Source organism: Phyllostomus hastatus, unplaced genomic scaffold (genome assembly GCF_019186645.2).
Source record: "Phyllostomus hastatus isolate PE091 unplaced genomic scaffold, TTU_PhHast_1.1 phas_scaffold_443, whole genome shotgun sequence".
Lineage (NCBI taxonomy): Eukaryota > Metazoa > Chordata > Mammalia > Chiroptera > Phyllostomidae > Phyllostomus > Phyllostomus hastatus.
Genome location: NW_025334031.1, coordinates 502,897 through 524,012, shown reverse-complemented (window position 1 = coordinate 524,012; position 21,116 = coordinate 502,897). Strand labels below are relative to the sequence as shown.

General features: G+C 67.0%; 3 protein-coding genes and 1 non-coding gene across 7 annotated transcripts; 2 read left to right on the top strand and 2 right to left on the bottom strand.

The window, feature by feature from the left end:
• The first annotated feature begins 1,291 nt into the window (after positions 1 to 1,291).
• On the top strand, positions 1,292 to 12,969 carry PIDD1 (p53-induced death domain protein 1). Of its 2 annotated transcripts, none has more exons than XM_045821066.1 (16): positions 1,292 to 1,663; positions 7,913 to 8,300; positions 8,696 to 9,109; positions 9,431 to 9,640; positions 9,728 to 9,782; positions 9,945 to 10,146; positions 10,226 to 10,351; positions 10,477 to 10,656; positions 10,739 to 10,886; positions 10,995 to 11,130; positions 11,222 to 11,372; positions 11,447 to 11,570; positions 11,664 to 11,770; positions 11,857 to 11,970; positions 12,063 to 12,262; positions 12,482 to 12,969. In XM_045821066.1, exons 2-16 carry the CDS (start codon positions 7,994 to 7,996, stop codon positions 12,738 to 12,740), a joined length of 2,733 nt encoding a protein of 910 aa, XP_045677022.1. In that variant the 5' UTR covers positions 1,292 to 1,663; positions 7,913 to 7,993; the 3' UTR covers positions 12,741 to 12,969. The 2 variants fall into 2 exon arrangements, with proteins under 2 accessions (XP_045677022.1, XP_045677021.1); XM_045821065.1 differs by having other exon boundaries at positions 11,664 to 11,782; positions 12,482 to 12,968.
• On the bottom strand, positions 1,665 to 3,799 carry RPLP2 (ribosomal protein lateral stalk subunit P2). 2 transcript variants are annotated; one of them, XM_045821082.1, is made up of 5 exons: positions 3,638 to 3,799; positions 3,331 to 3,454; positions 2,796 to 2,844; positions 1,877 to 1,975; positions 1,665 to 1,775 (listed from the first exon to the last, which is right to left on the bottom strand). In XM_045821082.1, the coding sequence occupies exons 2-5, from the start codon at positions 3,451 to 3,453 to the stop codon at positions 1,699 to 1,701; spliced, it is 348 nt and encodes a 115-aa protein (XP_045677038.1). In that variant the 5' UTR covers position 3,454; positions 3,638 to 3,799; the 3' UTR covers positions 1,665 to 1,698. The 2 variants fall into 2 exon arrangements, with proteins under 2 accessions (XP_045677038.1, XP_045677039.1); XM_045821083.1 differs by having other exon boundaries at positions 1,665 to 1,772.
• LOC123807376 lies at positions 2,635 to 2,767 on the bottom strand. Its single transcript, XR_006783634.1, has one exon. It is a non-coding gene; the product is annotated as a small nucleolar RNA SNORA52 (small nucleolar RNA).
• Positions 12,970 to 13,426: 457 nt separating the features above from the next.
• SLC25A22 (solute carrier family 25 member 22) lies at positions 13,427 to 20,795 on the top strand. 2 transcript variants are annotated; one of them, XM_045821139.1, is made up of 10 exons: positions 13,427 to 13,442; positions 16,371 to 16,513; positions 16,617 to 16,742; positions 16,935 to 16,990; positions 17,793 to 17,883; positions 18,428 to 18,546; positions 18,665 to 18,839; positions 18,928 to 19,082; positions 19,171 to 19,246; positions 19,327 to 20,795. In XM_045821139.1, exons 2-10 carry the CDS (start codon positions 16,494 to 16,496, stop codon positions 19,478 to 19,480), a joined length of 972 nt encoding a protein of 323 aa, XP_045677095.1. In that variant the 5' UTR covers positions 13,427 to 13,442; positions 16,371 to 16,493; the 3' UTR covers positions 19,481 to 20,795. The 2 variants fall into 2 exon arrangements, with proteins under 2 accessions (XP_045677095.1, XP_045677094.1); XM_045821138.1 differs by lacking the exon at positions 13,427 to 13,442 and adding an exon at positions 15,364 to 15,422.
• The last annotated feature ends 321 nt before the right edge of the window (positions 20,796 to 21,116 follow it).

Here is a 21,116-nt window from a genome sequence, read left to right as displayed (position 1 = left end):
GGAAACGGGGTTAACAGTGTGTGGGTGCAGTTAACACAGGAAGGGCACAGGGACCCCCACCCAGGCCGCCACACACCATGTGCAGACCACCGGGGCGGAGGGACAGAGAAGAGGGGAACGGGCCTCTGAGCTGGGCAAGTGGGGGTCTTACTGGATGAATGAATCCGACTCACAAGGACTCGTCCTCTCCGCACAGCCCCCGCCCCCATGCCCCGGATGCAGGTACAGTGCAGAGGGTGTCGCCCCATCAGGACAGTCTGGGCTCCTGGTGAGAGTCCTTGGGGATGCTGCTGGAGGCAGCGGGAGTGGGGAGGCGGCCAAGGATGTGGCAGGGGGGTGGGACAGAGCCCCAAAGGCAGCCTGGAAAGTCCAGGGGTTCACCAGCGTGAGCAAGAGGGGAGCTGGGCAGTGCAGGCCCAGCCAGGGGCTAAAGAAGGCCCTCCACCAACCTGCCCCAAGGAAAGGCTGGGTCCTGGCCCTGCCTGCTTCCCTGGGACAGAGGGGCCTTGGGGGTGGCACTGTCCCAGTGCAGAGTCCTCTGCCCCCATTTCCACACCAGGGTTGAACTGTTTTGAGTACACGTCCCTCCCTCCAGGCCCCTGGGACCATCAGCTCTGGGTCCAGGAACAGGGCAGCTTTTCCTGGAACCCCTGGCATCAGGCGCACGAGGGCTGTGCCAGGCGGGCTCGCCGCCCCCCCCCCCCACGGTGTCCTCTGGCCCACACAGGGCCCTTCTCTTCAAGGTCTCAGGGTGGCTTCAGCCTCTGCCCTGGGTGCTGGGTCGACGTCTGCGTGACCTCCTGCCCCACACACAACCTGCCCCTTCACAGCACATGCCACTAGGGCCTGTGCAGTGACCCTGGCGTCCTGGGACCGTCCGCCCCACCTACTCAGGAGCCTGGCCTTGACCTCTTCCCCCAAAGCCTAGGTCTCACCCTAGGTGTGCTCCTCTGCCTGCCCTCCCTCACCCCCATGCTCTACTCATCACTCCCTACCCCCGCCCCCCCCCAGCTCCAGCCAAGAGGGGGAGGCCCTTCACACACAAGGTGCGCACACCCCGGCCTGTTGCTGACCTAGAGCCTCAGGACGGGGCAGTGTCTGCTGGGTGCCCTGGTTTCGGTGGGCAGAGGTGGCAGGCCCAGGAGACTGCGAACAGCTGGAGGGCCACACTCCAGGCCAGAGCCCACCCCGGACTCAGTGAGCACTCCTGACCACACGCCCTCCTTAGAGTGGCGGAGACCACCAACTGTTGCTTTGATTTTAAAGGGAGGGAGGGAGGGAGGGAAACAGAAATGTTCATTTGTTCCATACTCGTGCATTCATTCACAGATTCTCATGTGCTGTGAGGAGGAATCAAACCCACAACCTTGGTGTATCCGGAAGAAGCTCTACCCAACTGACCTACCCATCGTCCTCAAAGGTTTCCTGGGTGTCCCCTACAGGGGACCCCCCCTGAGAAACCCACAGGAGCCAGGACAATACCCAGGAAGAGGGCCTGGGTCCCTTCTGAGCCTGCTCAAAGCTGGGCGACACCCAAGACCTGCAGGAAGCACGCCCTGCCCCGGGTGCTGCCTTGCACGGGGCCCCTTCCTTGTGAGGCACCCCACACCCGCCCGCACCGAGGCCAGGCTCTGACTGGCGCGCACTCAGAGGCCCTCGAGAGGTACGTAAAAAGGGTTTTATTGTGGGGACAGGACTCTAATCGAACAAGCCGAAGCCCATGTCGTCATCCGACTCCTCTGACTCCTCCTTCTTCTCGTCCTTCTTCTCCTCTGCTGTGGGGAAGGCCGTGGGGGGTGAGCCAGGTGCGCAGGGCAGGGCAGACCCCCGACACCCCAGCGCACCCACAGCAACAGCTGCCCGAGCCCCCACTCACCTGCAGCTGGGGCAGAGCCAGCAGCAGGTGCTGCAGACCCCGGGGCGGCGGAGACGGCTACAGCTGCACCAGCCGGGACGCTAGCCAGCTTGCCGATACCTGCGGGACCAGGGAAGGGAGGGGAGGCCAGAGCGGCAGCTCAGCCAAAAGGCTCCTTAAAAGGCGTGAAGGGACAGTCTGCCCAGTGGATGACCTGGGGCGGGTCACCAAGGGCCAGTGCGGGTCAGGGGTTGGGGCGGAGAGGGGGTGCTGTTTTCACAGACAGGAGGCTCTGCCACGCCCCTCCCCCACAACCCGGGATCTGGGAACTTGGCTTCTAGGAACTGACCCACAAGGAGCTGGCAGCCGAGCCATAGCCCCCACCCCGGGGTTAAGCTGGACAAACATGTTTATAACCAGGCAGGGACCTAGTCTGTGGTCCCAGTGTCCAGATGTTTGTTCCCAGCACTGAGCTCAGAGGCGGCTGCGGGCCGAGCTGGCTCTGTCCCTGGCCTGTCTTGTGCCCAGGGACAGGAACGGTTGCCCCAACAGCTCAACTTCCAAACGAGTCCCACCCCCCGCCCCAGCCTGATGTCACCAGAAAGCAGGCTGCTCAGTGGAAGGGGCTGGAGCCTGTGGTCACCCCGGCAACCCACACCCCTTACACAGAGCACATGGCGAGCCTTGTTTACAGAGGCCCGGTTCCCCTACCATCCCCTACCACGGGGCAGGGCAACCAGGCCCGGGGAGCGCGGGCGCCCCCTAGCGCCCCTCCCTCCGAGTGTCTGGAAGCACCCGCGTGTGAGCCCACAGACGCTGTGCTCACTCCTCTGGGTGCGGCTCCTAGGGTGCTCTGGTCCACAAGCGAAGCCTGGCAGGCCACCGCTGACCCGCAGGCATTAGGATGGACCTTGCAAACGAGACTCCCGCCCCATCTCACCCTGGGCGATGACGTCTTCGATGTTCTTTCCATTCAGCTCACTGATGACCTAGGGTAGAAAACCAAGACCAGCGGTTACAAGGTCCCACCTGAGCCTCACCTTCTGGAGGCGGGGCAGGGCCCCGCGTCCAGCACCTGCACACTAGTTGCCACCCACACGCGGGTTCTCGGAGCTGAGCTACCAGCGGGCCCCACACCACCTAAATTTATACCTGCTCGGTGTCAAACTAACATTTTAAGTAAGCGGGGTGAAAACAAATGGCTTCAAAACAGACCCCCCACTTTACGGTTCTTAGTCAAAGACAGTTAACTGAAACAATTTAACTCCCACGGAAATTGCACTGAGCTTCTGCGAACACCATGCTGGCCAGGTTTTGCCCCACATGCGCTTTTGCTTCCTTGACGCTGTATTAAGGCCCCCAAAAGGCACAGCCCCCCAAAGCCACTTTCCCAGAGAACAATCCTGCGAGTAGGATTGTCCTCTGGCCCCGTAGTACCGAGTACCCGGTGGGTCGGGGCCCGGAGGGGCACGTACCTTGTTGAGCCGGTCGTCGTCCGCCTCGATGCCCACGCTGTCCAGGATCTTCTTGATGTCCTTCGCGCTGGGGGAGGAATTGCCCCCGAGGGCGGCCAGGAGATAGGAGGCAACGTAGCGCATCCTAAGGGACAGGACCGCAGCGTGACCCGGAAGCCTCCGGCCCACGCCGCAGCCCGGGCGCGGCCGCAGCACACGGACCGGCCCGCGGGCCCCCATCGAGGCCCACCCTGCGCCCTGCTCTGCGCCCTGCCAGCCCCCGAAAGCCTCCGCCCGGCCCGCGGCCTGCACGGGCCGCGCCACTCACTCGGCGGCGGCGGAGAGGCCTCACGCGTGCGAGCGCGGCGGCGTCAGGCAAGGAAAGGAAAGCGCCGGCGCGGGGGGCGGGGGTAATCCGCTACCCAGAAGTCTCCGGAGCCTAGGCGCCGCGCCCCGTGATGACGCGTACAAATGACGTCACGACACGCTCGGTCAATGAGGACGAGCCTTAGTCCAGTCCAGGCGGCTGCGCCAGCAAAAGCGAAAGGCTGTTCCGGGGCCGGCTTCTTGTACAGTGTGGGGCGAATGTCCCCCGAAACCCCTGCAGCGGCAGAACGACGCGGGGCGCGAGCCCGAGTGGGTCGTTTCTCAAGGGCTTCCTGAATGCCACGCGGGGAACAGGGGGCTCCAAAGTCCCAACATGCAGTGCGGCCGCCACGTCCCGGACGCATCCCTTTGGAAAGCGGCCAGTGCAGCCGGCAAACTATAAGTCCCATGGTGCACGGCTTCCGGAAGTGCAAGCATGCCCCCCCCCGCGGAGGTCGCACGTAGACACCACTGAGGCTGCGCAGACTCGGTCCTTGTGCTTCTGGGGATGGTGGTTCCTTGTCGCAGGGACAGAGGCCTTCTGTCCGGTGGGGTCGGCGGCGCTCTTGTCCAGACCGACCCACTGAGGTGGACGAGTCCCTCGTTACACTCACGCCGCGGAACCGAGCCACCTGGGCCCAGTGGCTGCCGCTGCTCTGCGGTGCGCTGTGTCGGCTAGAAACTGACCTCAGTGTGCACGCAGACATCACGTGCCATTCATTCACTGTCCCGTGTCGGGGGTCCTGCTGCAGGCCTGCGCTCCGAGAGGGAGCAGGCCCGCCCCTGCTTTCGTGCAACCTAAGTTCTAGTGCGACGACACGCAAAGTAAAGAAACGAGGATGTCCCTGGCCGAGATAGACCCCGAAGGGATGCCATGGTGACTTGGAGCGGAAAGATGGGAAGGAGCTGGCCTTGCTGAGATCGGGGGCGAGCCCTAGGCGGGGGCCTGAGAGGCAAAGGACGGACGCAGCAGCCAGCCCCTAACAGCAAAGCGTGCCCTGGCGCGTGGTGCGACCAGCGCTGGTGTGTTACCCGAACCACACAGCCGCCCCAGGCGGGCGCCGTCGCTGTCGCCGCCTTTGCCCCCACTTTATAGATGCGGTCAGGACGGAAAGGCGTTCTTGCTCAAGGTCTCAGAGCCGGCAAGGATGGCACTTCATTGCAATCAGTAGGGAAGGGGCATGATGTGACTGATTTTTGTAAGTCGGAAATAATAACGTAAAATTTACCATTTAAATCAGGGGCGTCACTCATTTTCACCGGGGGCCACGTCAGGCTCACAGTTGCCGAAATAATTTTAGGACTGTAGAAATGTAACTATGCCTTAACTGTTAAGGAGTTGAAATTACATTCGGCCCTTTGAAGGCAACCGAGAGGCTAATGTGGCCCCCGGTGAAAATCAGTTTGACACCCCTGATTTAAATGATACAATTCAGTGGTATTTAGTACAATTCACATTGTCGTAAAACCCTCACCACTATCATCTCCAGAACTTTTTCACCTTCCCAAACTGCACTCTATTAAACAATAACCCCATCCCCCCCTCCCTAGCGCCTGGGGCTCATCATTTTGCTTTCTGTCTGTATGAATTTGGCCCCTCTAGGGACCTTATGTGAGTGGAGTCATTCAGCATTTGTCCACCTGTGTCTTAAAAAAAAAAATATATGCATATATATATATATATGTATAATCTGTAGTTTTCATTTCCATTTAGTCCCCTTATACCCACCCCATTTCTGTCTTGTTTCATTCAGCACAGTGTCTTTAAGATTCATCCATGTTGTAGCATGTCAGAATTTCTTTCCTCTTTTTTTTAAAGATTTTATTTATTTATTTTTAGAGAGGAAGGGAGGGAGAAAGAGAGGGAGAGAAACATCAGTATGTGGTTGCTTCTTGCGTGCCCCACACCGGGGACCTGACCCACAACCCAGGCTTGTGCCCTGACTGGGAATCGAACCGGCAACCCTTTGCCTCGAAGTCTGGTGCTCAATCCACTGACTCACACCAGCCAGGGCTGTACCAGTTTTTTAATCCACTCATTTACTGATGGGCATGTAGGCTGTTTCTAGCACTCAGCTATTGTAAATAACGCTGCTATGAACACTGGGGTGCATAGGTTCTTTTGAATTGGTGTTTCAGGATTCTTCCGGTATAATCCCAGCAGTGGGATGACTGGCACAAAAGGCAGTTACATTTTTAGTTCTTTGAGGCAACTCCATACTATTTTCCACAGTGGCTACACCAGTCTGCATTCCCACCAACAGTGCACTAGGGTTCCCTTTTCTCCACATCCTCGCCAGCACTTGTTGTTTGTTGATTTATGACGGCCATTCTCACCGGGGTGAAGTATTATTTCATTGTGGTTTTAATTTGCATCTCTCTGACATCTAGTGATGCTGAGCATCCTTTCACATGTCTCTGGGTCCTCCATATGTCCTCCTTGGAGAAGTGCCTGTTCAGGTCCTTTGCCCATTTTTTAAATTGGATTGTTTGTCTTCCTGGTGTTGAGTGGTATGAGTTATTTATGTATTTTGGAGATCAAACCGCACCCAATGTATCATTGGCAAAGATGTTCCCCCATGCACTCGGTTCCCTTTTTGTTTTGATGACAGCAATAGCCTTCCTTTTTAAGGCTGCATGTCCCTTTTCCCGCGGCTATGGGGAGACTGAATGGGTGGGTGGGCAGGGGTCCGTGAGAATGGAGATCGGGGGCGGGGGCTGGTGTGGGGGATGGGGGTGACTGGGGAGGTGGAGGAAAGAGGGTGCATGGGATGACTTCTGTCTCTTTACGGAGCACCTACTCTTGAGTGACAGCGGGGTGAAGGAGCACAGATGGGGAGGCTCTCTGGAGTGAGTGTCTCAGTCCCAGCATCAGCTGCATGGCCTTGGGCACACTGATCTCTCGGGGCCTCCTCTTCCCCTCTGGTGCGACGAGAACCCAGGTGGACGGGGGCAGCGCTTGGGGAGGCCTCCTGCTTGCTGGGGCGCCTGGCCCACGAAGGAGGATGGTTGGAGCTGGGGCCCAGCCCCTTCAGGGCCGGAGAGCACGCCGTGGGCTCACCGTGAACACACCGGAGTGTGGGCTGGCGGGGGAAGGACTCCCAGAGCTCTCTCTGGCTTCTGGCAAGGGGCGGGTGTTAAATAGCAGATGCGGTCAGTTTCCAAAGCCCCCGAGATTGCACCAGCTCGTCGACACACGGCCCGGAACGCACAGCGCCCCCAGTAGAGCGAGCCTGGGGCCCATACTCGGGAAAGGGCGGGAATCGCGGCGCGCGGCGCGGGCTTCCCTGCGGGGCTGGCTAGACGGCACAGCCCGACGCGGGCTCAGGAGGCTGGGGCAGCCGGGCGAGCGAGCGGCGAAACAGATGGGGCTGGCGTCCGGTCTCCATGGCTGCAAGCTGGTCGCCGGAAGGCGGGTTGGGGCGGGATCCTGAGGCCAAGACGCGGGACCCCAGGGGCGGAGCCGGAGGGGGCGGTGCCGGGAGTCCCAGCCCGCCCGGAAACCGCCGGCTGCAAGCCGGGTGCGCCGAGCGCACTGAGCCGGCTGTGGGTCCCGCACCTGCCCGGAGGGAGCCTAGGTACTCTCAGTGGGGCCGGCGGGGTTGGGGGAGTGTGGCGTGCCTCTCCGGGCCGGCACCGGCCCTGAGGCCGCCCGAGCCCCGAACGCGCTGTGCACTGCCCTCCGCCGCCGACCGAGGTGTGAAGCGGCCGCGGCGGGAAGAGCCCTCTTCCGAGTGTCAGGAAGTGGGGCGCAGTGGTTCAGGCCCCAGGTCCCCTCTCTCAGGTCCCCTTCTCTGACATACTTGGGCACCGTCACCCGTTGCCTGGGACACTGCCCCCACGCGGGAGATGAGAGTGCTTTAGGGGCCTCCTATCAGAGCTGTTGAGTGTGAAGGTGGCAGGTGGGGCTGGACCCAGACTCCTACCCCGCGGCGGTGTGGGGACAGCCAGGACCACCTGCCAGCTCTGGAGTCCCTTGCCCAAATTTCCAAAACGAGGACGCGAAACCTCCCACCTCCCTCCCTCCACCAACAGGTCACCCCCCCCCACTCCAGCTGCCCTCCCATCCCTAGGGGCCCCATTCTGCAGCCCCACGTGACCAGTGATCTGCCCAGCCCAGGCGCTGGGATCCCGGGGCCAGCTGGCCCCGCCCAGGGGAGCCCCCTAGCCAAGTCCCAGTCCCGGCCACAGGGAGGAGGGTCCAGCCCCACTCCTTGCCCTCTTCTCACCCCAACAGTGCAGCCTCGCCGGGTCCTGCCTGAGCAGGCCTGCCTGGCAGGCTGGGACATGCCTGGCCCCCAAGGCCTGCCGGTGGGCGATGGCTGCGGTGGAGGAGGAGCTGGAGCCGCAGGTGGCTGCCGCAGGAGATGCTGCCGCAGGAGATGCTGCAGACACTGTGGATGCGGATCCTGGGGCGCCCCTTCTCCCCGCCGGGAACCGGCTGAGCTTGGACCTGCACCCTCGGGGCTGCCGCCGGCTGCTGCACCTGTGTGCCCAGCGGACCCCTCAGCTGCAGGAGGTGGAGTTCCTGCAGCTGAGTGGCCACGAAGACGCTCTGCTGCTGGAGGCCACCCTGGCTAGGGTGCCAGAGAGCCTGCCGCACCTCCGGTCCCTGGTCATCAAAGGTGAGCCCCACCTGGCCCCAGCCCTGGCCCACCCCCACCTCCAGCTGCTGCCTCTGCTCGTCCTCCAAGGCCAACCCCGACCCCGGCCCCATCACTCTTCTCCGTGCAGCCGGACCCAGCCCTCTTCCCGCAGCGGGGCGCTGCCTGAGTTCCTGGGCCCTGAAGCTGCCTGGCGGGGTCTCTCGGTGGGCTCCAGGGTGCATGACTTTCCCGGGGCGGGGCAGGGGGCTGGCCGTCCGCCCAGATGAGCCTTCGGTCTGGGTCCCTGCCTCTCTCTGTCTTCCGGCCCCGGTCGGGCAGACCTGGGGCTCTGGGCCTGCCTGCATGCGGCTCCTTCCCTGCGTCCCCCACGCTGGGACTGGGGCTGAGGGCCACATCGCCCCCCACCTTCCCAGGTGGGCAGCACTGGGACGCACAAGGCTCCTGCGTCCGGGGCTCCCTGACCACGCTGCCCGCCAGCCTGAGTGGCCTGGCTCGCCTGGTGCACCTGGATCTGAGCTTCAACAGCCTGGAGACGCTGCCGGCCTGCGTCCCGCGGATGAGCAGCCTGGACTCCCTGCTGCTGTCACACAACCGCCTCTCGGAGCTGCCTGCCGCGCTGGGGGCCCTCTCCGCCCTCACCTTCCTTTCTGCGGCCCACAACCGCCTCCCCACGCTGCCCCCGGGGCTGGGAGCCCTGCGCACCCTGCGGCGCCTCGATCTCTCTGAGAACCTCCTGGGCGCTCTGCCCTCGGAGATCGGAGGCCTGCGCGGCCTCGAGGAGCTCAATCTCGCCTGCAACCGGCTGCAGAGCCTCCCGGCCTCCCTGGGTGAGCACCAGTCACGTCCTCCTGCCCGGCCACTGCCCGGTCTGCGCTTACACGGGCCCCTTGCACCCTCCGCCGCTGGGCCCCCGCCCACAGGGGCTCGGCCTGCCTTTGTGCCTCCACTCCTCCGGGGCGGCCCCTCTGTGTCCCCACTGCCCTGGCCTTCCGGGCTCTCTGCTCAGGTGCCCCCAGCTCTCAGAGTGCAGCCACAGGGCAGTGACGGAAAGGGCTTCTCGGGAGGCCTGGCCTGGCTTGGCATGGCGCTCCGGGTGGGGGCAGCCCCGAGTGGTCCTCTGCTGGCCCTAAGCTGGCCCCTGCCCACAGCGGAGCTGCGCTCCTTGCAGTTCCTCGTCCTGCACAGCAACCTCCTGGCCGCGGTGCCCACCGGCCTGGCCCGCCTCCCACTCCTTGCCCGGCTGGACCTCAGGGACAACCAGCTGCGGGACGTGCCCCCTGAGCTGCTAGACGCCCCCTTTGTGCGCCTGCAGGGGAACCCCCTGGGTGAGCCCCTGCCAGACTCCTGCAGCCCCCCAGGTAGGCTTGCTGCTGGGGGGGGAGGACAGGCCACAGCCAGGACACGGGCACTGTCACCCTGCTGACAACTCATCTGTCCCTCCACAGGGTCGCCCGTGGCCCCGGAAATGCCCAGGCTGTTCCTGACCTCAGATTTTGACAGGTGTGGGGTGGGGGAGGGGGGAGGCTGGAGGAGCCTGGGGCCACCTGCCGCGCCAGACACCTCGGCCCTGCTCGGGGGCCTTCTGCGGTCCCTGGCAGGTGCCAGGTGCAGGCACGCAGGCCCCTCTGAGCCTGACCTGGCGCCTGCCCTGCCCTCCCTCAGCTTCCCCGTGACCCCGCACGGCTGCTCCGTGACCTTGGCCTGCGGCATCCGCTTGCGGTTCCCGGCGGGGGCCACTGCGCACTCTGTCACCATCCGCTATCGCCTGTGGCTGCCGGAGCCGTGCCTGGTCCCCCTCGGTCCCCACGACTCCCTGCTCAGCGGTGTCCTGGAGCTGCAGCCGCACGGGGTGGCCTTCCAGCAGGCACGGCCAGAGTGGGTCGGGGCAGGTGCGGAGGGCCCCCCTCACCAGGCCCGGAGCTGACCCCACCCTCGCCCTGCAGGGGGTGGACCTGTGGCTGCTGTTTGTGCCCCCGAGGTCCTGGCGCTGCCGGGAGGTGGTGGTGAGGACCCGGAGCGAGGACAGCTGGAGGGACCTGGAGACCCACCTGGAAGAAGAAACCCCGAAGGTGAGGGCCCCTCAGCACCCGGGGCGGCGGCTCTGCCTGGACCCTGGGCCCCCTCCCCCCCAGCCGCCGCCACGGGGGGCTCTGCCCTGACTCGGACTCCCCTCTGGCCCCGCCCCCATGCCCAGAGGCTCTGGGCCCACTGCCAGGTGCCCCACTTCTCGTGGTTCCTGGTGGTCTCACGTCCTGTGTGCAACTCCTGCCTGGTGCCACCAGAGGGGGCGTTGCTGTGGTCCTCAGGGCATCCTGGGGTCAAGGTCACATTCCCTCCTGGAGCCACTGAGGAGCCTCGTCACGTCTCCATGCAGGTACAGGCCAGACAGTGAGTGGGCAGGGGTGGCAGGCGGTGCCTCCGAGCACAGGCGAGCGTTCAGGTGGCCCGTCCCCCAGGTGGTGCGAACGGTGGGCCAGGAGCTGCAGGCCCTGCTGGAGGAGCCCGGGGCGGCCGCCAGTCCCCTGCTGTGCCTCTCCCAGAGCGGCCCCTCCAGCTTCCTCCGGCCAGTCACCGTGCAGCTCCCTCTGCCCCCTGGCGTCACAGGTGAGAGGCGCCCAGGCGGCGTCCCTGGGTGCTTGGCCGCGGGCGGGGGGCGGTGCTCAGGGCGGAGCCCTGCCGACAGGCTTCAGCCGGTGGCCCCCTCCCGCCCAGGCCTGAGCCTGGACCGCACCCGCCTGCACCTGCTCTACCGGGCCCCACCGGCGGCCACCTGGGACGACATCACGGCTCAGGTGGCGCTGGAGCTCACCCACCTGTACGCTCGCTTCCAGGTCACGCACTTCTCCTGGTCAGTGTCCCTCCGGCTTCCCCTGCTCCCCCTTCACCCGCCCCCCTCCCCCCGCCCCCTGTACTGCCCCACCTGACCCCAGCCCTCCCAGGTACTGGCTCTGGTACACCACCAAGGCCTGCGTGGGGGGCCTGGCGCAGAAGGCCTGGCAGCGGCTGCGGCTGCACCGCGTGAACCTCATCGCGCTGCAGAGGCGCCGGGACCCCGAGCAGGTCCTGCTGCAGTGCCTGCCCCGCAACAAGGTGGGGCCGGAGGGCAGAGAGGGCCGGCGGGGGGGCTGCTTGGTGCTGGGCTCTGAGCTAACGGGTGCCCCCAGGTGGACGCCACCCTGCGGCGGCTGCTGGAGCGGTACCGGGGCCCCGAGCCCTCGGACACCGTGGAGATGTTCGAGGGCGAGAAGTTCTTTGCCGCCTTTGAGGGAGGCATCGACGTGGATGCCGGTAGGGGCCTGCCCCTGGAGGGGGGTGCTGCCCCAGCAGGGGGGCCCCGGGGCCTGCCCCCCGGCCCCCAGCTGAGCCTGCCCCCGCCCCCAGACCGCCCGGACTGCGTGCAGGGCAGAATGTGCTTCGTGTTCTACTCGCACCTGAAGAACCTGAAGGAGGTGTATGTGACCACCACCCTGGACCGGCGGGCTCAGGCCGTGAGGGGCCAGGTGGGCCCACGGGGCAGGGCCCTCGGGCTGCCCATGTGGAGGCCAGGGCACCGACCCTGTCCCATCCCGCCCAGGTGTCCTTCTATCGGGGGGCCGTGCCCGAGGAGGTGCCCGAGGAGGCCGAGGCAGCCCGGCTGAGGAAGGGCGCGGACGCCCTGTGGATGGCCACTCTGCCCATCAAGCTGCCGGTGAGGCCCCGTGCGGGCGGGCGGCGGGGTCGGGTGGCAGGGGTGGGGCGGGGGGCAGAGGCCCAGGCTCACTGCACCCGCCCCTCCCCCAGAGACTGCACAGGTCCACGGGCCCGGCGCCAGGGGCTGGCCTCACCCTGGCACCTCTGAACCTGGGCGATGCAGAGACCGGCTTCCTGACCCAGAGCAACCTGCTGAACGTGGCCGGGCGCCTGGGCCCCGACTGGCCGGCCGTGGCCCTGCACCTGGGCCTGTCCTACCAGGAGCTGCAGCGCATCCGACATGAGTTCCGGTGGGTTCCCTGGAGCCCCCTGCTCAGGCCTGAGCCGCTGCTGCCTGGAGGGCCCTAGAGGAGGCTGGCCGCAGCTCCCTCGGGGCAGGTGGGGCGGGGCAGACAGGCGGGAAGGGGATGGTCTTGGCCGGGGCCCGGCCCTGGGAGGGTGGGCCAGCCCCTGCGTGTGGCCGGGGGTCCTGGCGGGGCCTCTTGGTCACTGGAGCCCCTTCTCCCCAGGGACGACCTGGACGGGCAGATCCACCACATGCTCTTCTCTTGGGCCGAGCGCCAGGCCGGGCAGCCAGGGGCCGTGGGGCTCTTAGTGCAGGCCCTGGAGCAGAGCGACCGGCGGGACGTGGCCGAAGAGGTGCGGGCTATCCTGGAGCTCGGCCGCCACAAGTACCAGGACGGCATCCGTCGCACAAGCCTGGCCCCCCAGGACCTCGCCCCACCGGGGCCTCGCGCCCCCCAGTCCCCGGAGCCAGCCCAGGCCTAGACAGACCCTGCCGTGTCCTGGCTGGTGCTCAGAGGCCCCCCCTTTTGAGCCTTCCCCATGTGCGGGGACAGTGAGCTGTGTGTAACAAACATGACTCCGTTCTGGCTGCCGTCTCAGAGCTGGTTGGTTTGTTGGGTGGAGCTCAGAGGCCTGGCCCCTTCGGGGACAAGCCCTTGCTCACAGACCTCCCGTGCGTGCGCCCTGCTCCTGCCCCTCGCGTGTGCCCAGCACCTCCTGTCGGTCCTGTCTTCCGGGAGGGACAGGAGCCCCGGCTACAAAGTAACATCTGCAGCACCTTGGATACAAAGTCACCTGTGTGCCAGTGCCCATCTGCCCCGTTGGCTGTACATCCCCGTCCCCTCCGAGCACTGTGAGGCCTGATCGCCTCTCGGGTAGCACTCCCTGGTCCATGCACCACCGGCCACGCACTGGCCCAATGGGGCTCATCCCCCGGTCCCTGCCCATGCAGGGACGCCAGGGGGAGACCGAGGGGTGGGCCAGGGCTTGGGCTAGCGAGGCCTGCGGCCCAGGCGGGAGCAGTGGCCGCGCCCGGCCGGGAGGGGGAGCCGGAGCCCGCGTGCTGCCGTGGGCCAGGGGTGGCGCGCGCGCGGCGGCGCGGACGCACTTTGGCAGCCCGGCGCGCGGCGTCCAGGAGGCGAGCGCGGCGGCGGCGGCGGCGGCGGCGGCGGCGGCGGAGGAGCGGTGAGTGTCCAGCGGCCGCCCCCTTGCCCTGAGCGGATCCGAGTGCGTCTGGCTGCCGGGCGAGGAGCGCGGAAGCGGCCCGGGGGCGGGGTGACAGCTGCCCAAACCAGGTGGCTCTGGTGGGGCCCCGGCAGGCGATGCTCGGATCCGCTGCCGCCCGGGTTGGGGAGGCCGCGCTCGGCCCCGGCGGTGGCGGGCGCGCTCCCCGCGCACACGTGTCCCCTCGGGGTGGTTGCTCCGCGGAGCCGGAGCTCTGGGCACGGAGGCCCGGCGGAGGCGGGGGTGGCACATGTGGGAATCTGCCGGACGTGTGTGGACACGTGCGTGGCTGGAGTCGCCATCGCCTGGCGAGGGACAGTATGGCCGTCTGGGGCTGGTTCGGACCTGTCCAGCAGGACAGAGGGTGAGCCGCCCCCGGGCGGGCGGAGCCCGCGGTCCCAAAAGGGCCTCAGGGGGGAAGGACAGGTGGGGATGGAAGGGGGACCGTCTGACCTTCTTGGGGGCCGGGGAGCTCAGGGCTTCACTTGTGGGAGACTTTATTTTGGGGGTCTGGAGACCGAAGAACGGTCCACAGCTCGCCTGCCCGTCCTGTACCTGGTTGGGGAGACAGAGGGTGGCCAGTCGGCACCGCAGGCCCTGGGCCGGGCGGGGGCTTCCATGGCAACACGGGGCGCAGGGCAGGGCCCTCCACAGCTGCCTCATAAGCGGGAGCGGGACTGGGAACCCCCTAGTGCAGACTGCAAAAGGGGGGTTCCCGGTCCAGGAAACCCTCTCCAGTTGTCCAAGATAGAGCCCCTGGCCCCCACTCTTCCTGCCCACCCTGCAGCCTGAGACACAGGACCCCCACACTGTCAGGCTTGGGGTCTGTGGGCCTCTGGACCTGCCTCTCCCCACCTTAGGTGGTCTCTCTAATTTCCGGGGCCCCATCACTGGGTGTCTTGACCCCAGACAGGAGGTGGGGTCTGGGGGTGCCCAGAAGGGAGGGCTCACGGGGCCCCAAGCCGGCAGGGCGAGGCCTGGGAGCTGGGGTGCTGTCCCCTCATACCCGAGGGTCTGGGGCAGCAGAGGGAGCTGCCCGTGGCCAGTCTGCCCCCGGGGGTTGTGGTTGGAGGGGGAGAAGTCAGGGTGAAATTCAGAGGTGAGACTCTTCTTTGTGGGTTGGGGCGCAGAGAAGCCAGCCCCAGGTCCTCGGTCCCGGGCGTGTGTGATGGGCGTGTGTGATGGGGGTGGGGTGGGGCGGGGCGGGGTGGGGTGGGAGGCTCGGCAGGGTGGGGTGGGAGGCTCGGCAGGGCAGCAGTGCTGCCCTGGGAGGGCCTGATCCCGTGACCTCTGGACCTGCCAGGTGAGCAGGCCTGTGCTTGGCCGGCAGTGGGCTCTGAGACCTAGCCACTCCTTCTCCGGCCTTTCCAGTACACGGGGTGCCTCCCTCGGTTCCAGTGCCAGGTCTCCCCGAAACGCACCTCCCCGGCGGCCACACAGGTCCCACAGCCACACGTGGGCTCAGACCTCGTCCCCGCACCCATCCCCCCCGCAGAGACCCCATCCCCGGGGAGCCAGGGCCCCGGCCGGAGGCAGCCGCCAACTGCAGACAGACGCCCACGGGGCATCCAGGGTCTGGGTGGCCAGGGGCTGGCATCCCCGCGGGCGGGCGGAGGGCCCGGCGTGGCTGGGTCAGCCCCTGGCAGACCCACTGCCCCGCGGGCGGGCGGAGGCATCCAGGAGGCCTGGCCCTGCCTCCAGAATTGGTCACGCCCATTCTCACGGGCTCGGCTCCGGCAGCTGCTGGGAGCCTCCTGACGCCCGCCTGGTGTGAAAGAGAAAGTCCCTCCCCCCAGCCCACCCTCCCCGCCCGGAGGCCAATCCCTGCGGCTGGCACCTCCCTCAGCCACTAGATCTCCTCTGTGAGCCGGAGGCTGCGGTCTCAGAGATCCACAGAGAGGGTTCTGCGCCTCCCGTGAGCAGACGGCCCGAGCCTCCCCGGTGAGCGGAGGGGGCCCACCGGATGGGGCGGCCGAGCGGAGGCGGGGACGGTGTGGGGGTGGAGGTCGTGCCGGCTGGTCCGGGCCAGCCTGACCTGGGAGAGCTAAGGTGAAGGTCACTGGCGCTGAGAGGGACCCCTGGGTGAAGGAGCCGATGAGTGGGTGGCAGCGCTGTGGGTGCAAGCCAGTGACAGGTGGACTGTGGGTAGCCCCCACAGCTCAATGTTTTTGGCTCTGCCCCCCATGAGCAGCCCCTTGGGTTGGCGGTGGCTCGTGAGCCCAGCCCCCAGTGAGAGGGGTCCCCTCTGCCTCCAGCCTAGAGCAGATGGCGGGGACGAACCACGGGGAGCTCTGGAGGGTGAGCCGGCCTCCTCCCGGCCGCCTCTCCCCCTCACCCAACAGACCCCTGAAGCTTCCGGAGGTCGTGATCGGCTGGGTCCGGCGTGTGTCTGTCTGGGAATGAGACTCCTGGGAGGGGTGCAGGGGGGGCGGGGGCAGGTCTGTGTGGGGGTGAGCACGGCACGGTGCTTCTCCGGGGAACGGGTGTCCGGGGGTCCAGCGCGGAGGGGCCCCCACTCAAGGGTGGGCGGTCACTGCAGCCCAGTCCTGGGCTGAGGTAACTGACCTGGCTGGCAGACCGTCCCCTTCCTGCCCGCCCCTGCCTCCCCCTCCCCCACACCTGGCCCTTTAAAGATGGCACTTGGTGTGCACGTGAGCGTGAGCAGGGTGCCGGGAGGACGCCACCGTGGGGGCCCTCGAGGGCCTCTGCGGGGCCGGCACCGCCCCCAAGGCTGCATCCCCGGGACGTGCTGATGCTCCCGCCTGCCTGAGCGGCCGGCAGGCACAGAGGCCTCTCACGAGACTTACGAGACTTACGGGGAGCTTTCTCCTCTCCCGGGCCTGAACGGTCCACCCTCCCCCGCTGACTCCAGTCCCCTATTCCTTGCAGGACAGAAGGTGCTTTTGAAATCCCCAGCGAGTGGCAGACCCCTCTCCCCGCCCTGTCCCACCCTCCTCCTCCACCCGCCCCCGCCGGCCTCTGCTGCCCTCCGGCCTGGGTGCGCCCAGCCACATGGCCGACAAGCAGATCAGGTCAGAGTGCGACCCTGCCCTTGCCCCCTGCCCCACCCCGCCCTTGCCCCCTGCCCCGGGGCCAAGGAGCCGGGAGGTGCTGACACTCCCTCCACCCACGCAGTCTGCCAGCCAAGCTCATCAATGGCGGCATCGCGGGGCTGATCGGGGTCACCTGCGTGTTCCCCATTGACCTGGCCAAGACAAGGCTGCAGAACCAGCAGAATGGCCAGCGCATGTACAGCAGCATGTGAGTGTGCCCGGCCGGCGGGGGACGCAGGAGCGTGGGATGCAGGGGCAGGCGGGGGCGGGACAGGCTCAGACCTCTGAGCGCTGCCCTGTGCCCCCTGTGACCAAAGCGGCTGAGGGAGGGGAGAAGGCCTTGGGGCACTCCTGCCTGGGGCGGGGTTGGAGCCCACCTTACCCCACCTTGCGGCTGCAGGTCCGACTGCCTCATCAAGACCATCCGGTCGGAGGGCTACTTCGGCATGTACCGAGGTGAGGCTCTGGACGGGGCGGGGCTGGCAGCCCCTCCCGCTGAAGTGGCTGAGGGGCAGGTGGGAAGGCGGGGCAGGCCTGGGTTTGGTGAGTCAGTGTGGACCTGCCTCCTGGGAGCCGGCTGCGCCTGCACGGGGCCATCGGCCGGCCCCAGGCCTGGGTGGCTGGAGCCGCCGGGGCAGGTGGGTGACAGGGTGGGAGATCTCTGGGGAGCGGCAGTCCTCGGCACCCCACCCTTCCTGGGTACCCCCGTCCCTCCCTTGCTGCCAGCGCCCAGGGAGGCAGGACACTGGGCCCCTCCCACAGGGGCTGCAGCCCCTCCCCTGCCTTCTGGGACTGGCAGGAGGGGGTGGGGCATGAGGGAAGCTGCTTAGACAGTCCCCAAGCCTGGATTTGCCCAGATGCTGCGCAGCCCTGATCCCTGGCTGCCGAGAGGGGCTCGCCTCCCCCATCCCCCCCTCGCCCCCCCCCGCTCGGCCCACCCAGCTAGACACAGCCCTGTACCCTGGCGCCCTCTCACCCAGTGGCCCCGCCATTGTGGGCCCTCCCTGTCCCCCAGGGGAGGGTTCCTCCGGGGGCCCACCTAGGAGACCCACTCCGGGAGGGCAAGCAGCGTGCCAGGAGGCAGCGATGCCCCTGTCCCTGCCTGGGCCCGCCCCGCCTGGCACCAATGTGGGTGAGAGGGCAGGAGGCGGCAGCCAAGGGTTGGCCGGGTAGAGCCGTGCCCGCTGGGAAGCCGGTGCTGGCTAAGAGCCTCCCCGGCGCTGATCGGCCCGGGCCCCTCCCGCGGCCTGCCCCGCAGGAGCCGCCGTGAACCTGACCCTTGTCACCCCGGAGAAGGCCATCAAGCTGGCAGCCAATGACTTCTTCCGCCATCAGTTCTCCAAGGACGGGTGAGGAGCTTGGCCCTGGCCGCGCCCTGAGGGGGAGGGGTCTGCGCCTCCAGACCAAGGACAAAGGCTCTGCTCCCCCCCCACCCCCTACCTTGACCTTGCAGAGCCTCCCTTTCCTGCCGCTGCTCCTCTCCCAGCCTCGTCCTTGTTCTCTGTCCTTCCTGCACTGCCCCCCTCGCCCCCCCATCGTCCTTGGCCCTGGGCCGCCCCTCGTAGGTTGGGGTTGGCAGCACTGACCAGCTTTCCTGTCACCAGAGGGTGGGGCTGAAAGGGTAACCCCTAGGGGCACTTGAGCCCCCCCAGCTTCTCCATCTGTCTTTGCTTGAGTGTGGCCCTGCCGTCCGCCCCCCCTACCCCCCCCACCGCTGTGCAGCCGCCTGTCTGCTGGGCTCAGCGTCCTTGCTGGAGGGCCCGGTGGGGCGTCTGAGGCTGGAGGGTGCTGCGTCCCCCACACAGGGCTGCCTCTGCCTCCGCTGCTCCCACCCCCACCCCCAGGCGCTCCCTGGGCAGCGGGGGCCACTGACTCCCACTCCCTCTGCCGCAGGCAGAAGCTGACCCTGTTTAAGGAGATGCTGGCGGGCTGCGGGGCCGGCACCTGCCAGGTGATCGTGACCACGCCCATGGAGATGCTGAAGATCCAGCTTCAGGACGCGGGCCGCATCGGTGAGGGGGGTGGCGGGGGGCGGCACCGGGGCAGGGTGCCATGGCCCGACCCTGTCCCCTGCCCCTCCCTCGCACTTGCAGGGAGACACAGCAGGTGCCCTGTCCCCTTCCTCCCCAGCCGCTCAGAAAAAGATACTGGCTGCCCAGGCTCAGTTCTCCACACAGGGGGGCGCCCCGCCCCCGGTGGAGGCCCCGGCCCCCCCTCGGCCCACGGCCACCCAGCTCACCCGGGACCTGCTCCGGACCCACGGCATTGCCGGCCTCTACAAGGGCCTGGGGGCCACGCTGCTCAGGTGGGGGGGTCAGGCGGGGCAGGGGGAGGGAGGGAGGAGGCCCGCCCACCCACACCTCCCGGTCACTACCGCCGCCCCCCCCCCACAGGGACGTCCCCTTCTCCATCGTCTACTTCCCCCTGTTCGCCAACCTGAACCAGCTGGGCCAGCCGGCCTCCGGGGAGAAGTCCCCCTTCTACGTGTCCTTCCTGGCGGGCTGTGTGGCTGGGAGTGCGGCCGCTGTGGCCGTCAACCCCTGCGATGGTCAGTGCGCCGGCCGGGTCCAGCTGGGCGTGGGGGCTGTGGGGGCGGGGGCGTGCAGAGCCCACGCTGACCTCCCACCTCCCTGCAGTCGTGAAGACGCGGCTGCAGTCTCTGCAGCGCGGGGTCCACGAAGACACCTACTCGGGGTTCCTGGACTGTGCCAGGTGGGAGCGGCCCCCCCTCCTCCCCGGGGTTGGGGCACAGGGGGGCAGCGCCAGCCCTGACCCCCGCTTTTTCCCCCCAGGAAGATACTGCGGAACGAGGGCCCCTCGGCCTTCCTGAAGGGAGCCTACTGCCGCGCCCTGGTCATCGCCCCGCTGTTCGGCATCGCGCAGGTGGTCTACTTCCTGGGCATCGCGGAGACCCTGCTGGAGCTGCTGCAGCGCCCCCAGCCCTGAGCCCGGGGCCCCCAGGCCCGCACCAAGCAGGACCAGAGTGGGGCTGAGGCTGGGCCAGCCGCTCCGGACCCAGCCGGGGGAAGTCTCCCTTGCTGCTCCCACACACGGACGGGGAGGTGGGGGAGGGGTGCAGGGCCCACCCCCACGGACCCGAGGGCCCTCCCTGCACAACCACTGGGATCAATACGTCATTTACTTGGAAACCACAGAAATCTCTACATTCCTGGAGCCTGTGCGCCCCAGCTCCAGCCTGGCCTGCGCGCCCCAGGGACAGAGCTGGTCTCTGAGCTGGGGGCTCCCAGGCGTGGGCTGGGCAAGAGGGGCCCCCCCTCCAGGCTGCCGGCCCGTCTCCAGGCATGGCCCCTCATCCTCAAGGGGGACCCCGCACAAACCTATTTATTAACTTGCTGAGCACAAGTGGCTCTGTCCAGCCTCGGTCCGTCCAGCCTCCTCGCTGCTGCCCCTCTCGCCTTGGCCCACCTTGCAGGAGAGTCGGGGCCTCCTGCCCCCCCCCCCCCGTCTTGAGCCAGGAATCCCAGTCCGACTCCCAGGGAACCCCCACCCCAGGCTGGGGGCCCAGAGCGCCCGCACCTGCAAGTGCGGCGTGGAGCTGGCCGTGGCCTTCAGCTGGCCTGGCTCCTCTGACTGGGGGGGTCGGGGGTGGGGGGGTGGGGGCTGCTGCCCTTCCTTCCCACTGGCCAGGCAGCCTGTGTGTGTGTGTGTGTGTGTGTGTGTGAGTGTGAGTGTGAGCCAGTGCACGTGCACACCCTAGGCTCCCCACTGACCCTGTCCAGAAATCTGTTTCTCCAGTCCGGCTCCTCGTCTGAGGCCTGCACCCCGGGTCTGACATTAGGGGAAGGACGAGCATCAAGACCCCTATGGAGCCTGGGGCCACCTACTCTGCCTGCAGGGGTGCATGGCCAGGAGCCGCCCCTCCAGGGTCCACGCCGCTCTCGGGGCCTCTGCACAGAGCCCCTGACCACACTCCGCCCTCCGGATCTGCAGGCCCATCCGTGTGAACCGCGGCAGGCTCCGGCCGCCGCCGCGCCGCCCCCGCCACGTGATCGTGTTGGTGACTGGTCCTGACGTGCTGGTGCTGTGTCCCGGTCCCCGGCCTCCGCGAGGAGGCCCCTTCCCAGCGACACTACCTGGGGCTAAGGCCTAGCCCCGAGCTCACGGTTGTCCCCATCCCATCTGTACCCTGGAAGCTGCTGCTGCTGCTTACAGATTTATATTTTTTTCCTTTGGAGGAGTGTGAAGAAGTGACTTTTTGTGTCTTGTCGTGTAAGAAGATAAATAAATATTCTAAGTAGAAGCCTGCTCTGCGAGACTCCCTTAAGGGCCTGGGGGCGGGGTGGGCGCCAGCGGGGAGCGCCGAGACCACTGCCTGCTCCTGCAGGGTTCTGGGGGGACCGCTCCGGACTCCCACGTGTTCTGGGCGGGGGCTGCGGCAGGGCAGCCGGAGACCCGAGCGGCCTGACCTGAACCACCTTTGGGACTAAAAGCAGAGCTGGGCTCGGGTCCCAGACCGCCCTTGGTCCCGGGGCGCGCGCCGCCGCATGGTGGGGGGGAGGGGAGAAGGCGGAGCCTGCGCCTATGCGGCCCCGCCCCCACGGCCTGAGCAGACGCACTGCAT